At 39.3% G+C, this 15,096-nt stretch overlaps 3 protein-coding genes across 3 annotated transcripts; 1 reads left to right on the forward strand and 2 right to left on the reverse strand.

Annotated features, from left to right (window-relative positions):
- Window positions 1-312: 312 nt before the first annotated feature.
- LOC140774096 (protein EMSY-LIKE 3-like) lies at window positions 313-7,594 on the reverse strand. The gene is made up of 8 exons (XM_073116952.1): window positions 7,295-7,594; window positions 5,831-6,033; window positions 5,517-5,626; window positions 5,227-5,419; window positions 1,526-1,756; window positions 1,112-1,177; window positions 957-1,014; window positions 313-873 (listed from the first exon to the last, which is right to left on the reverse strand). Exons 1-8 carry the CDS (start codon window positions 7,320-7,322, stop codon window positions 686-688), a joined length of 1,077 nt encoding a protein of 358 aa, XP_072973053.1. The 5' UTR covers window positions 7,323-7,594; the 3' UTR covers window positions 313-685.
- Window positions 7,595-7,954: 360 nt separating this feature from the next.
- LOC140774856 (glucan endo-1,3-beta-glucosidase 8-like) lies at window positions 7,955-9,782 on the forward strand. Its single transcript, XM_073118007.1, has 3 exons — window positions 7,955-7,998; window positions 8,087-8,430; window positions 8,553-9,782. The coding sequence occupies exons 1-3, from the start codon at window positions 7,975-7,977 to the stop codon at window positions 9,664-9,666; spliced, it is 1,482 nt and encodes a 493-aa protein (XP_072974108.1). The 5' UTR covers window positions 7,955-7,974; the 3' UTR covers window positions 9,667-9,782.
- Window positions 9,783-9,922: 140 nt separating this feature from the next.
- Window positions 9,923-14,639, reverse strand: LOC140774256 (uncharacterized). The gene is made up of 4 exons (XM_073117174.1): window positions 14,272-14,639; window positions 13,138-14,046; window positions 10,775-10,822; window positions 9,923-10,690 (listed from the first exon to the last, which is right to left on the reverse strand). Exons 1-4 carry the CDS (start codon window positions 14,464-14,466, stop codon window positions 10,256-10,258), a joined length of 1,587 nt encoding a protein of 528 aa, XP_072973275.1. The 5' UTR covers window positions 14,467-14,639; the 3' UTR covers window positions 9,923-10,255.
- Window positions 14,640-15,096: the final 457 nt, after the last annotated feature.

Genomic DNA, 15,096 nt, shown 5'->3' on the forward strand with positions numbered 1-15,096 from the left:
GACTATAATACGAACACAGCTCGAAACTCATCTGCGTCACAAAATGAAGATATCCTAGAAAGATGTTCATTCGTTTCGTCTGATTTAACCAAGTATATGAAAAATGATATATAACAGTAGATAGTTTATCAATAGGTTTGGCAATAACGTACACGAATACACGAAAATGATGGCGACATCACGCAAGGAAAAGGAGTGCAGAAAGAAAGGTTTTCTAAAGGTGAGAATTTAGTTGCCCATGCATAATGAGAAATAAGCATTGAGAATATATGATCAATACTATATATATATATATATATATATATACGGCGATTCAAGCTCCTCACAGATGGAGCTACAAAATTCAACCGAGAATATAGTGGCCAAGGAGAAGAAAAATGTAACTGAAACCTAAGACAGACAAGGAGAAGCAACCAGATTGGTGGATGCAAAACCGCACAAGAGACGCACAAAACCCATAACCCGATGATATACAAATGATGTTAGCATGAGGGAAGTGCCATACTATCCTCTAAATTTATTTACTGGGAGCAGGTTAATGAGTTATGTTCCAAAACGATGCATCTTCTGTTTCAAAACGATGCATCCCCCCCGTCAATCTGGCATTATGTACACCCAAAAACTACCAGTAGGTCAGTACTTTGTTAGATCGGCTTTGCATGGTATGACACAGTAGCAGCCTCAGTTAAACTCTTTTATCTTGCAGATAAGTGCAAGGATTCCCCGCTCTTGCTGCACTCTCTTTGTCATAGCCTTCCTTGTAATAGTTCCCAGTCTTAGCAAGCTTATCATAAACAACATTAAGACATCCACTTCCATCCCTTTGTGGGTCTATCATAGAGTAGCAATGCAGGCGTTGATCAGGTGAGGCATCTGGCGTTCAAAAGCTTACACCAGTAAATCTTAACACTAGGCAACTATAGAAACAAAAGAGACTACAAAAATAACTGACTCACCGCCATCAGATATATCAGCAAGTTTTGCAATCGCATCCAAAAGAGCTTTCTCATGATCCTAGTCCAATTTAAGATAATAAATTTGATTACAATCTACTCACTCAAAGATAATGTTTGGAACTAAGTGGAAAGTGGCAATAGATTTGTCAACTCACTCTGAGTACTAACTTTGCCTTCTCTAAATGAGCCGCATCTGGTTTCTCTCCACAATATCTCTCAACCTGTAACGTAAAGGTGATAGCAGAAAAACAGTTAGGATAAGAGGAACAACCAAATGCTGGTAAAGCTTCCATTACATCATGGATCTACATTCTAGGATAGAAAGATGGACTATAACCAGCACACTTAAACATAGTTTCACTCAGATTGCAACTACTATAAACACAGTTCCACTCAGATTGCAACTACTACTTGATAATCGCAAATCCAAGATAGAATTGCCTCTTTACTAACTTTATCATCATTACATTGTGAAAAGAGCATGCGCGCTGGGTACAATAGTGTTAACAAGAATCAGAGTATCTAATGAGATACCACCAAGTATCTTCCTAATAGTGCTACACACTCACCTCATCTATTAGTTTGCTGGTTGCTCGGATCTCAATTGTGCCAGATTCATGTTTCAAATTTTCAGCTCCAGAAGGCAAGAAAGCCTTCTTTGTACTCGGCCTAACAAGCAAACGTCCAACTTTGCATGTGTTTGGGGCCTGCCTATTTTGCTGAACAGGTATCAGGACCTGTCTGATATTCATTTGAGAGGACAATTTGCTGCCACCCTGCTGATCATCTCTAACATGTGCCTGATAAAGAATGTGGAATCATTAAGATCTATACATATTTACACTCCAAATTATGAGTAAATTTACCAAGCAGCTCCAGAAGGAAAAGACATAGTGCACATATATAGTCAATTATCTAAAGTCGTAATATAAATTTAAAAATAGAATAGGCGTGTAGCCAGTTGGCCACACTATGACCGAACCCAACCCGTGTGACCAACTTATCCCATTGCACGAAATCAGTAAAGTGATGAGCACTGTACTAATGTGACATGTGACGAAACATCAGCCTCTGAGCCGAGCCGTGTGATGCATGCCCTATGAAGCATGGATACTTCACTTAGGCCTTCGTACCGGTATCGGATTCGTATTGGATACCGATATGGCCTTGATAGGTTGATACGTATCAAATACGACTAAAAAATATCTAATTTAATATAAATAATTTTAATTATCCAATATAGTGAGAATACAACCGGATATGGCAAGGATACAACAATGAGTTATTTAGGTTAAATAGATCGAGTCTGCAATTAAAACTGGTTAAAAACTTATTAACCTACTAACCAACCCGTTAACATTTAACTAATAATATCGAAACCTAACTCGCTATTTGCGCTCTCTTATTCCTCTCCCTCTTGTGACCTAGCCGGTGATGTTCTCCCATCCTCCCTTCTGCACGTCGACAACGAAGGCCTCCCCCTCTCTCACGCACCAACAACGAAAGGCTTCCTCCCTCCCACACGAGGCGACGATGGTCTCCCTTCCCTCCCACACGAAGCAACGACGATCTCCCTTCCTTCTACACGCTGGCAATAGAAAGCCTTCTCTCTCTCGTGCGCTGGTGACAAAAAGCATTCCTCCCTCATTCACATGCCAACGATGAAGGCCTTCCTCCTCCCTCATGCACCGGCGATGAAAGCTTCCCAATTCCCTCACTAGACAACAGCTCCCTCGACAGCAACTCTCCCACTCAATGGTAACTCCTTCCGGTGACTGAGTTACCTTACTTTATCTCCCTCTCACACATGGCAACAAAAAGCTCTCTCCGTCTATGATATTAGAATTTGGGGTCTTGATTTCGTTTTTAAATTTGGGGTTTTGATTACAATGAGCTAATCCTAATTGCTGCTAAATGACTAATTTAGGATGCTTTGGTTTTTTTTTTAATTGTTTAGAAAGAATTTAGGATATCAAATTAAAGCATGTTGTTTCAGTGCCTCACTGCCTAACTATATTGTGTTATTGTATAAAAATGTTTTCACCTCAATTATCACAGAAATGGCTAGTGCTAGTGCTTCTTTTGAAAATATGAGTTCAAACCAACAAAATTGTAGATGATTATTGTTTGGAAGTATGTGACTAAGTTGGAAAAGATGAAATAAAAAAGAGATAATACTAGATTTTAATATAACTATTGTATGCAAATATGTAATGGTTCTTATTTTAAGACACATTTGTTGAGAAACCATGGTGTGGAATCAAATTTTGCCCTAAGTTAATAGTCATCTTAATAAGATGAAATGAGTTGCAGAAGCGGATGAGTTGAGAATAAAAAAAATTCTATAAGCGCAATTGAATATTTATTGTGGTAGGAGATGCTACGTATATAAAAACCTTCATCATGCAACACTCTATGTGGCTTGCTATTTTTAATAAGTTTGTGAATTTGAAGATGCTTACAGTTATAGAAACATGATTTGTGTCAGTCATTATGATGCTTAGAAAATTCAAACTCATCAAACAGGAACTTCTATCCATAGTTATTAGTGACAAATAAAATTCCTATAGAGAAGATAACACCAAAAAAGCGTAATTCCTGAAGGAGAAGGTCCTTGATGACATATGATGGGACAAGATTGATTTTATACTCTCATTCACCGAGCCCATTTATAATATGCCAAGGATTGTCAACATCGATAAACTTTGCCTTCACTTGATTTATAAGATGTGGGATACAATAATAGAAAATGTGAAAACAAACATATACATACATGACGGCAAAATGAAAAATGAGAAATCAATATTTTATTCAGTTGTGCACAAAATTTTGGTTGATAGGTGGCATTCTTGCACGACAAAAGGAGCTTCTCGATGGCAACCTCGTGGAGGCCTTTGAGAGGTTGGACGTCCTCCTCCTCAGGTGGTTCACAAACAACATTTAGGAAGATGAATCAAATGAAAAAAAAAAGAACTTGTATAAATGTTTCCCTAGCCATATTGTTTCACATAAAATTTTTAATTCTATGTTTAGTGTTTTCAAATAGGATGTTCTATCTTGACACTTATGCCTAACAACTGCATTTAGAAATATCAGAAGCTTTAGAGCCTTTTTTAAACCAGTTACTACACTAAGCATCTTCAACCATGTAAATCTTACACTAACAATAGCTCAATCAAATTTGGGTGATTTTAGACCAGTAAATCTTACACTTTTTCAACAAAACTCAATCTAAAACTTATCGAATAGATTTCTATCATCTTAATCATTTTCTTAATACAGGTGTGGATGTATGATGCCCTAAAAAACAAACGAATTAAATGCATGCTGCACTACCTTGGATAATTTATGACTTTTCAACATATGTGAACTTATTTGGGGGTTGAGTACTAAAGGTAGTTTAGCATATCCTACATATAATGTGGATACATGGTCATGCAAGCTTAAACATAGTGCCACGTTTTAATGGATCATCAACAATTCTTGCCAATGAGTCATAAATGGAGAGCCAATAAAATATTATTTAATAACTCTAAGAAACTGCATCCACTTCCAATAGCCTCATAGGATGTTAGATGAGCAAGGCATCTTGCAGCAGAAACATCAATGAAAAGAGAGAGATAGAAGGTGTTTAAAACAAATATATGAGTAACCATTTATGCAAGCACTTAACTAAATAAATAGAATATGAGAAAAGCAGTTTCTTAATAGGAAATCCAAAAGATGAAAACCAACATAGTCTGAGAAGTGCAGTAGAAAAGAGACTCTTACTACAATATGCAAACAAATCATAGAACTTATCAGATGAGAAGGCAATTCAGCTTCCAGATAAGAATATGATAATGCACCAAATAAACAAAATAGAAAATAAAATAATCACAAGACAAATTTATTAATTATCTCCACTAGTAGATTCTTGATCCCCAACAAATCTATAAAAACAGTTGCTTTCCCGTAAACTATGGAGGTTGTGCTAGAACACTGAGCAATCATCAATCAAACTATTTCCATAAAACTTCCACTAAGTCTAGCAGAGGACTTCCCATTTTATCTTTTAATCGATCCATAGGATCCTAAATAAACGGTATTCGCTCTGCATATAAATGACCATACCCTGTTAACTCTCTCTAAGCAATTTAACTATGCCTGTGCAAAATTCCTGTGTACACTAAAATACAACACTATATGAAAAATATTGAAAAGATATAAAGAAAAGATAATTGTCGAGCTAAAATGATTTCCACATTCAAATGCAAGCACCATTACTTACTGCAAATGAAGATGGAACAGCAGTTGGCGAATATTGAGCACAAGCTGGGTATTTTGGAGACAATGCTGAGTAGCTTGGAGACACTGTAACAGTTGCTTGCCCAGATCGCAACCTTTTATGGGATAACATTGCATTCTGATCAAAACCAGGATCCATAAGTTTCATCTGCTCATCAGTGCTCATAGGCCGTTCCCTGCTTAATATTAATGAAAATATAAACAAGCCTTCTCAACAAATATTTCACAGATCAGATAAGCAAAATATCTACTGTTGTGAGCATACAGATGAACCTTAGAGCCTTAGTCGATTCATCTGAACTGATTTTTGCAAGAATTTCTCTATGCTCAAGATCAGAAACCCTAAGTTCCTTCCTCAAGTCAGACATAAGTCCTAACTTCCCCTATAAGAAAGATAGGAGATAGGCAAGTGAAAAAAGAACAGCATAGAAAATCTTTTTTTTTTTTTACAAATATGTTGGACAATAGTCATGCCATAGAAACTAAAGAAGCCTTCAGAGAAAAAGAAAATGATGCTAATTAATATCAAATTACCAACACATTCATAATAAAGACGGAAAGGGAAGAAAATAAGCTGTGACAGATACCCATGAAAGAACATTAGATTGAGCATTGAAGGCTCTCAAAACACCAATATATGCTTCTAACTCCAAGAAGTGAATCTGAAAGTTCCTATCTACTATATCTGTTCCTTGAGATACTGGAAGTGAAGCAATCTTCACAGCTCCAGAATTATGGACACTTCTTGAAACCCGAAGGATGCTATGAGTTGGTATATCATCATCAGTTCCTATTGAAAAGATACAAGCAAGGTTATCCTGGTGAATTATGATGATCAGAAAAGAAAGAAAGATAACATATATTTTAAGGAATGTGACGGTCTGTTGGAAAATGTCAGTTGAAATTAGAATATCTGGGTGCAACAGGGCCATTCCTTAAGTAGTTTCTTATTCAAAGTGAAGAAACCATAGCTTGATTTCAATGTCAAAACTCAAAATCAATCAAATCAACCATAAAATGATTCTTAAAATTTGAAAACGATTGTTAGCTTAGAAAAAGTAAAGACATACCGATTTGCAGCAAATCTGTTAATCAATCTACATGTCAAAGTGGAACCTGGAAAGGAAATCAATTAGGAATCCAACATTCCTAGTGCCATTATGATGCGAGCATCGTTGTTCAATCAAACCTACTTGAAGTTGTTTGGGCTCAACTGACGTCAATTTAAGTTAACCTAAAATGTGTAAGATGGCAAAGCTAACTTAATTAGGACATACGAGCAGCCATAAATTAGGATATAGACTGACTTGGTTAGAGATGGGGATTTCCTCTATAAAATAGGGAAGCAACAGCCCACATGCTTCCCTTTTTCCTCTTTTAGTTTCCCTATTCTACCTCACCTCCTTCCTCCCTATGATCAGCCTTTTCAAGTTTCCTATCTTCTTCTCCCCGAAGCTGCTGTCATATCGCCAGAAAGCATCCTTCTTCCCCCCACCATCCATCCTTGGCTACATCCCTAATCCGAGATGCTAGTCTGATCAATCACATTACCTATAGGTTTTCTCAGATTAAAGAAACATTACAGTGTTAGAAACATACTGAGACCGATTTAAAGTTTTAACCTGATTTGACCTTTCCTTCACGGTTTAAGATCTTAATAAATTACTTGGCGTTTGTTTTTTCTATCAATTGCATGCATCATCCGATCGTCGTTTCAAATTATAGCCTTTTTTCGGTTTCTGAACTGATACTCCCTAATTAAACATCATCTCCTACTGTGCATCAGATGAGCATTATACATTAAGACAGCTCTGCAGCACTGGATGGCTGATAGAGCATTCATCATCAGAAACTAGCAATGAAAGTCTCCGAACATAGTATTCCACATAAATAAGTCAATAACATACACACAAAAAACCAAGAAACATCCGCAAACACTTGAAAGAACTCGAGAATCGGAAATGTACCAAGAACGAACACTAATAGATAAAAATAGTAATACGAAATAGAGAATAAATGGAAAATCTTTGAGAAGGTGGGATAGAGGATACCGCTGCTATCGCTCTTCAAGAACTCCATCGATGCAAAGAGGCGGCGAGAATATCCTAAAAACCGATCAAAATCGAAGAAAAGACACAGGATAACAATGCCGGAAGCAGCTACGGGCTATCGCACGGATTTGAATAACCGGAACCTAAAACCCTAAACCGCGGGAGAAGAAGAGAAGTGGAAACGAAAGGCCGCGGCACTTGAGAAGCATCTCTGTTCGCATAAAGGTTCAGGCCAAGCTTGACGTGCATCCAATAATACAAGTGCACGTACGTTGTCCACTATTAAATCATTTGTCACTCGGACTCGGGATAATTACATTACAGCAGTTGGTTTATACTTTATAGCACCGGGAATTCTCGACTTGTTCGCGGTTCAGGTACCGGCGTACATTGGGTGGTGGGCCGGGCCTAAACTTGGTATTATTAAACAAACTACCCTACCCTTTTAATATAATGGGCTCAAACCCGGACCGGACGGACACTTGGTCCAAAAGCCCTTCACTCTCTCTCTCTCTCTCTCCTACTTTCCTTCTCATGATCAAGGAAGAATCAGCTTTCTTCGGCTTAAATTATGCTCTCCTTTAATTTGTTCTCTCCCTATTTCTTGTTTCATTTCGGGCTTCTCTTTTAATCATCTTCTTTCATTTGGTCTATGAGTTCAAGCTATCTTGCAAAGTTCTATGCTCCATTTGAAGAGCCCACGAGTAACGCGTGCCTCTTAAGCCGACTCTGTCTTCCCTGCAGAAAACTGAAACCCAACTCTATTAACTTGAAATTTTCTGTTGGTTTCAGATGAACACAATGGGATTTCTTTTCAAGTTCTTTTCATGGATTCTCCTGGTGAAACTCTGGCATTCCATAATGGTCCAAGGCCTTGGAGTTAACTGGGGGACGATGGCAACTCACAAGTTGCCGCCTAAGACCATAGTGCAGATGTTGCAAGACAATGGCATTAAGAAGGTTAAGCTGTTCGATTCTGATAAGTTCACAATGAGTGCATTGGCTGGGACAGGGATCGAGGTGATGGTCGCTGTCCCAAATGACATGCTGTCTACGATGAATAGCTACGACACAGCAAAGAAGTGGGTGAAGAAGAACGTAGTTCGATATAATTTCGATGGTGGAGTGAAAATCAAGTATCTTGTTTCTTTCTCTTTCTCTTTCTCTTTCTCTTTCTCTTTCTCTTTCTTTTAAAGAGCTAACAAGAGTCGTTGTAATAATTAAGATCTTTTTTTTTTCTTTTTCTTTTTTTTTGCAGATATATAGCAGTTGGAAATGAGCCCTTCCTGAAAGCATACAATGGTTCATTTGACAATGCCACCTTTCCTGCGCTGCAGAACATCCAAAATGCCCTCAATGAAGCAGGGCTTGGAGAGGCCATCAAGGCAACCATTCCCCTGAACGCCGATGTTTGCGACTCTCCGGCGAATAACCCCCTCCCTTCTGCAGGAAGATTCCGAGCTGATATAACCGACCAGATGACCGAGATTCTTGAATTCTTCGACAAGAACGGCGCGCCCTTCACAGTCAACGTGTACCCTTTTCTGAGTCTCTACGGAAACGACGACTTCCCCGTCGACTACGCCTTCTTTGACGGCACTCCGACGCCAGTCATTGACAATGGCGTCCAGTACACCAATGTATTTGATGCAAACTATGATACATTGGTCTCTGCTATGAAGAAGGTTGGCCATGGTGATACGCCTATCATTGTAGGAGAAGTTGGTTGGCCAACTGATGGTGACATAAACGCAAGAATTACCTATGCTGAGAGGTTCTACAATGGTCTTCTAAAACGCCTTGCTGCTAACCAAGGGACACCACTCAGGCCCAACACTCCAATTGCAGTTTATTTGTTCAGCCTGATCGATGAGGATGCCAAGAGTATAGCTCCAGGGAATTTTGAGCGCCATTGGGGGATCTTTAGCTACGATGGCCAGCCTAAGTTTCCGATGGATTTATCCGGCCAGGGGCAAAACAAGCCACTCACCAGCGCAAAAAACGTGGAGTATTTGCCTCAGAAATGGTGTGTTCTCAAACCCAACTCTACTGATATCCGCAAGATTGGAGACAATGTGTATTTTGCGTGCAACTATGCTGACTGCACTTCGCTTGGGTATGGTTCGTCGTGCAACAACTTGGATGCCCAAGGCAATGCTTCCTATGCCTTCAATATGTATTTCCAAAGTCAGAACCAAAAGGATACGAGCTGTTACTTCCAAGGCTTGGCAATGGTGACGACGAAGAACTATTCTCAGGGCTCGTGCAACTTCACCATCCAGATTACTACTTCTGCTGCTTCCTTAGCTACGGTTTCATGGGCAGAGTTCGGAGCAGTGGTCCTCACTCTTTTCGCTCTGCTCTTGTTCTAGCGTGTAGTGATGTATTGAGTTGATACCATTCTTTGGATGTGTACCAGAGGAATCACATACCATTTCATAGTTGTTGAACGTATTCACTACTAATTTGTTAAGATGAATGCCCTTCTGGATAGCTTCTCAGGCCTCAAAAGAAACGTACTAGATTTTGTAGTGAGAGTAAGAAATATAATATTAAAAAAAAAATTTGATGCCTGTCTGTAAGAATTTCCATCTCAATGTTTCTATCAAATTATACCAAATTATAAATCGGTCATTGTTTCAAGATAACCAGAGATCCAAAACTCAGAAACAAGAAAATTGTCCCTCTGTCAAACTCGATCGAAAAGAATTCCAAGAATATGCAAGTTAACTTATGTTAAAAAGAATGTCCAATCCACGGGGAACAGTCTTGGTAACCCTAATAACTATTAGGCTGTCTCAAACACTGTTCCCACAGAATACTGACACGCATTGCATCTAATCTTTCGATTTTACAGCCACTACTAACATATCTCAAACTAGAAGGGATAGCCAAGCTCCAGCAAGGGAAAAAATAACTGCACCAAAAACTGTCTCATGTTGAAAGCTGGAGCGCAACTTACTACCGAGAAGAAAAACTAGTTGCCTTGCTTGGTTTACTGCTAGGTTGAGGATCTTTTGCTGCTTTTGAAGCTCCAATTGCAATATTTCCCAATCCCACAGCCATTGCATCTCTTTCGTCGTTCTCTTTCCTTTGCTTCTCAGATACACCATCAGCTGTATGCTGGGATTGATCTGATGGAGGCCTCGGCTCACATAGCATAGGTCCTGCATCAAGCCATGGGTGGTGAAGCAATTGGACAGCAGTGGGACGCTTTTCTGGAACAAAGTCTAGTATTGGAACCAGAAAATCGGCCATATCATTTGCATCTCTCGCGCTGAATTCATACTTTTCCACAAGCACCTTATTGAGGGGCCAAAACCGCAAGCGACGGATGTGCCTCAAGTCACCATACCTGTTGAACAACTCACGAGAGTAGCGACCACCCAAGGCAACCTGGGAAGGAAAATTACTTTGAGAATATTCGAATTAAAAATCACTAATGAAATAGCAGTACAAAGTCAGGTATAGATGGCTTACCTTGCGTGGCATCATTCCTAGAAGTTCCATCATAAGCGCAAGGTGATCCTGTAAGACAAAGTAATAAACATGAGGCTGCAGTAGCTATACCTTTTGTGGAGGAATATTTGTCTATTACAACAGCAACCACTAACCGTTATGACATAGCTCTAAAGGTGCCCATCTTATTGACGAGTTCCCCTCGAGCTGTCTTAACCTCATTGTAGACAATCATTCCAATTGTCTACACCCTCAAAAAGTTCCTTTTTAGCTACCCTTTCCTCCAAGTTAAATCTTTTAAGTATAAGTGTATGACGCTACAGTGATACACTATACTTTTTCCATCTCTGGTTTATTTTGAACTTCCTGTAAAAATAAGAGAGTTCATAGGGTTTTCCTGCAAATGCCCACCACACATATTGACATGCGAATTTCCTATGTTATTTTGCATAGATTTCTGACACAGTCAGAAGGGGATATTTCTGTAAGCCATCCTATGAGAGCTATTTTTGGTCTTGTAAAAGTGTGTTGTTTCGTCAAGAATGGTGGAAGTAACCCTCATTGACCAGGACAAGGATGGTCAGGAATGGGTTTGGAAATTAAAGTCCATGGTGTGAGGTTGTTGCAAGTACATAATTGTGGAGGAACACTTGCAAATTGGCTTGTTCCTTTCCTTCCCTTTTCCACGTGGTTTTGCTTTTCTCTTATGCTAATTGTCATAATCCAGTAAATGTCAACTGACTGGTGGCATGAACAGGTACATGGTTGAAACCAAATTATATTCTTGTGTATAGATACATATGTGTGTGTATATAATTTCCAAATCAGGATAACACAGTCATCCAATAATTTTTTTTTCCTAAGCTTAAGAAGTGTGTCAAAGCAAAAGAATATAAGCAAGTAGCAGATACCATCTCACAAATCCCCAGATGGTAAAAGACAGCTAACATACAGTTTTATTTTCTAGACTGAACAGTGGATTTTTTCACCATGAAAAAGATATAGTCACTAAGTAAAAGACAGCTAACATAGAGCTTTTTTTCCTCTAGAATGGAGAATGGATATTTTCACCATGAAAAATTCTTCTCACAAAGAATCAAGGAGTGACAACAGAAAAATCTTAAAGGTGAGCAGCGAATTAGCAGACCGTAATACATCACAGTACCAAAAACGAATCATTTAGGATACCTGAAAAGGAAATAAGGAAAGAAATATCTATCCTCCTAGCCAGCTGAGGGTTTAGTCACCCTAGTCCACTTAAACAAAACCATACTGATACCTAAACCTAAAAGAGAGTTCCTCTAGAACATTTAAAGAAACTGCATCCTTCAATGCAATTAATATGTGTCAACGTCATTGAATCAATATCCAAATATTTAATACATTTTTTGTTGATAAAAAAATTGCTCTCTCATAGTTGGACTTAGAATCCAAAAGAGAGATCCTCCTGTTTTCGCATCATATTTGGCATTGATTTAGCATGCATGACCACCTAGGTGTATTCATATAGACTCCTACTTTACTTACTTCATAGTTATTTTACTGCCTTGACTTCTAGAGGTATGCTCAGACAACAGCCTAGCACCTAAATTTTAGCCCTTTTGACTTGAGCATACAAATCAACAATTGAGAGAGAATGACATAACTACATTTCATCCTTGAAAAATAATTTGATGAAATGTTTTCTTTGAGTAATCATGCTTTGTCACCAAACAATAAGCACAAAGAAAAAAAAACTTCTCATTTCTGGATGATTCAGAAGAAAACTAGTCTACACTAGAAAATAACTGCTCTAGTGGCATGCTCTATTACTACATAAGAGGTACATACTTCCATGTGTCATATGAGAATAGCTGCAAGAACCTTTGGCGATAAAGATAGATGTAAGGTAGTAACATTTGTTTAGTAATGTGTACAAATACACAACAGGAGGTAATTGCGTGCTCAATGCTTACTAGAACAGAGGTCTCTGTATTTAGAAATAAGATCTACCCAATGAATTGTTTGCTCTTTGTTATAAGAACTGCATGATAATTTGTTTTCCTTCTTTTTTGCCTTTTTTAATACACAGAGGGACAATTCAGGTAGCCGTCTAATCCAAGCATTTAAGATATTTAATTTGTTGGTTCTTGTTTATAGGCAGAGAGGAAAAAAGTTGTGCAAAGTTTGTCATAATAATCAAGATACAGGGACAGATGGGATGCCCACCAAATCCAAGCATCAAAGATATTGAATTTATTGGTCCTTGTTTATAGGCAGCAGAAAGAAAATTTCTATAAAGTGTGTCCAAGTAATGAAGGTTCCGGAGCACATATAGCAAATGCAATACCGGATAATTGCTAACAACACAGCAAACTAAAGAACATAACTTTCAAGTCCTTTACCTCATCCCGATCGTAATTGTCTCCACTATGTGGATCGAAGAGCACATCCCCAGTTGCAAGCTCAAAGCATATACAAGCAAAGGACCACATGTCAGCAGATGTAGAATACTTGGACCCGAGAAGCACCTCTGGGCACCTGTATTGCCTGGTTTGGATATCACTTGTGAACTGTTTATATGTCCAGCATGCATTCCCAAAGTCCACTAACTTGCACTGAAGGTCAGCTTCCAATGCCAGCCTTTTCCTAGTTGCTCTGCTGCCACGGCTATGGCCATGTGCTCCTCCTCTACTCTCCCCATTACCACCACCGTCATCATCCACAACATGTAAATCCCTCTTGTCATCTAACCCATCACCAGATACTGTGGTTATGCCACTCTCTGATGTGGCAGCAGCAGCTCGCTTGGCCTTCCTCCGAATCTTTTTCTTCTGATTTTTTGTGAGGTCTCCATTAATTGAGGAAGGGGTCTTAAGTGGTGGATCATCAGATTTAACAGTAGGAGAAATAATAGGGGGAACACCTGACCGTCGCGGATCCTTGGCAGGGTCAATGGAAGACACGAGGAGTATGTTCTCAGGCTTGAGGTCCGTGTGAATGATCGATAGCTCACGGTGCAGATAGTCAAGGCCAACAAGGACATAGCGGCAAATCTCTTTCACCATAGGAAGAGGAATTCCCCGGTAATCCGTATACTTAATAAGAGTGAGCAAATTATCCCCAAGAAACTCAAACACCATGCACACATGGTTCCCATTCGGTCCCGAGTGCTTGAAATGGTCCAAAAGCTTCACCACACACCGGGTGTCATCGGGGTCCCCTTCTGCGATCTGCTTCAGAATCTTTATCTCATCCATGGCTGCCTCCGTGTAGTGCTGCGCACTCTTCTGCACTTTAAGCGCCACATATCGCTGCAACCAAGAAAAGTTATCCAATTTCCATGGTCATTATCACCATTCTTTCAGCATAAATAGAAATTGTTTCTCACTTTGAAGGAACCAAGTTCAAATCTTGATCACAATCTATCTATTTCTGAGCAAAATGGGAGATGGGTTTCCCTTCTTTCAGTAAGAAAGGTAGGATTCAAACTACTCCCCTCCACGGAGGGAAAAGAGAAATGGTTCAATGGATCTTACGGAGTGAATGGTATCCCATGCCAGCCAAACAGTGGAGAAGTGGCCCCACCCGAGCTTGGATTGGACGACATAGGTCCCTTGCTTGAAAGAATCACCGATTCGGACGGCGTGGTAGCCGCCTCTCCGGTAATCCTCGGTGCCCTCGTCCTCCGAGGTGTAGTTGCTACTCTCGCTACGCCCGTCCTCCTCCGCCATCCAATCGCCGCCGGTTCACCGTAGAGATCCAATTGGCACAGTACTTGATGCCGCTCGCAATTGGAACGCTTTCCTCCTCCGTCGAGGATTTGAGAACTAGGGTTTTGCTCTTCCCAGTCGTCTTCACCCCCTCTTCGCTTCCCTCGATCGGCGTCAGTAAAAAAAAAAAAAAAAAGTATATATTTAATAATGTTGTACCTTCGTTGGCAGTTAACTATTTATTGAAGTATAAACAGGGAATATTGTCAACTTACGTGGGCAACCTAATATGAAATGGAACTGGTTAACTAAATTGAGAAGTAGGAGCGGTGGATGCTATTTTAGAGTGAAAATTAAGAAGAAATAATTTTGGTTATAGGAGAAGTCCCACAATCTATTACTTGGCAGATTAAAATTGGGACAGTGGTTTGTGCTGCTAAGAGAAGTAAAAACTTAATTGAGAAAAGTTAGGAAGGAGTTGGTGTATTGGACTGATGACATCTCAACCTTTAATTCTTAATTCTTATATAGCTTATTAAAATATTTTCTAAAAGGTCCAGGTCCTGTGTGAGTTCTCCCTTGGTGTTTGGATAGCATAAAAGATAGAATAAATATTCACGGAAAAGATTGAGAGAGAGCTTGATTCCTTGC

The sequence above is a fragment of the Typha angustifolia genome, chromosome 13 (genome assembly GCF_048772165.1).
Source record: "Typha angustifolia cultivar Huaian chromosome 13, ASM4877216v1, whole genome shotgun sequence".
Lineage (NCBI taxonomy): Eukaryota > Viridiplantae > Streptophyta > Magnoliopsida > Poales > Typhaceae > Typha > Typha angustifolia.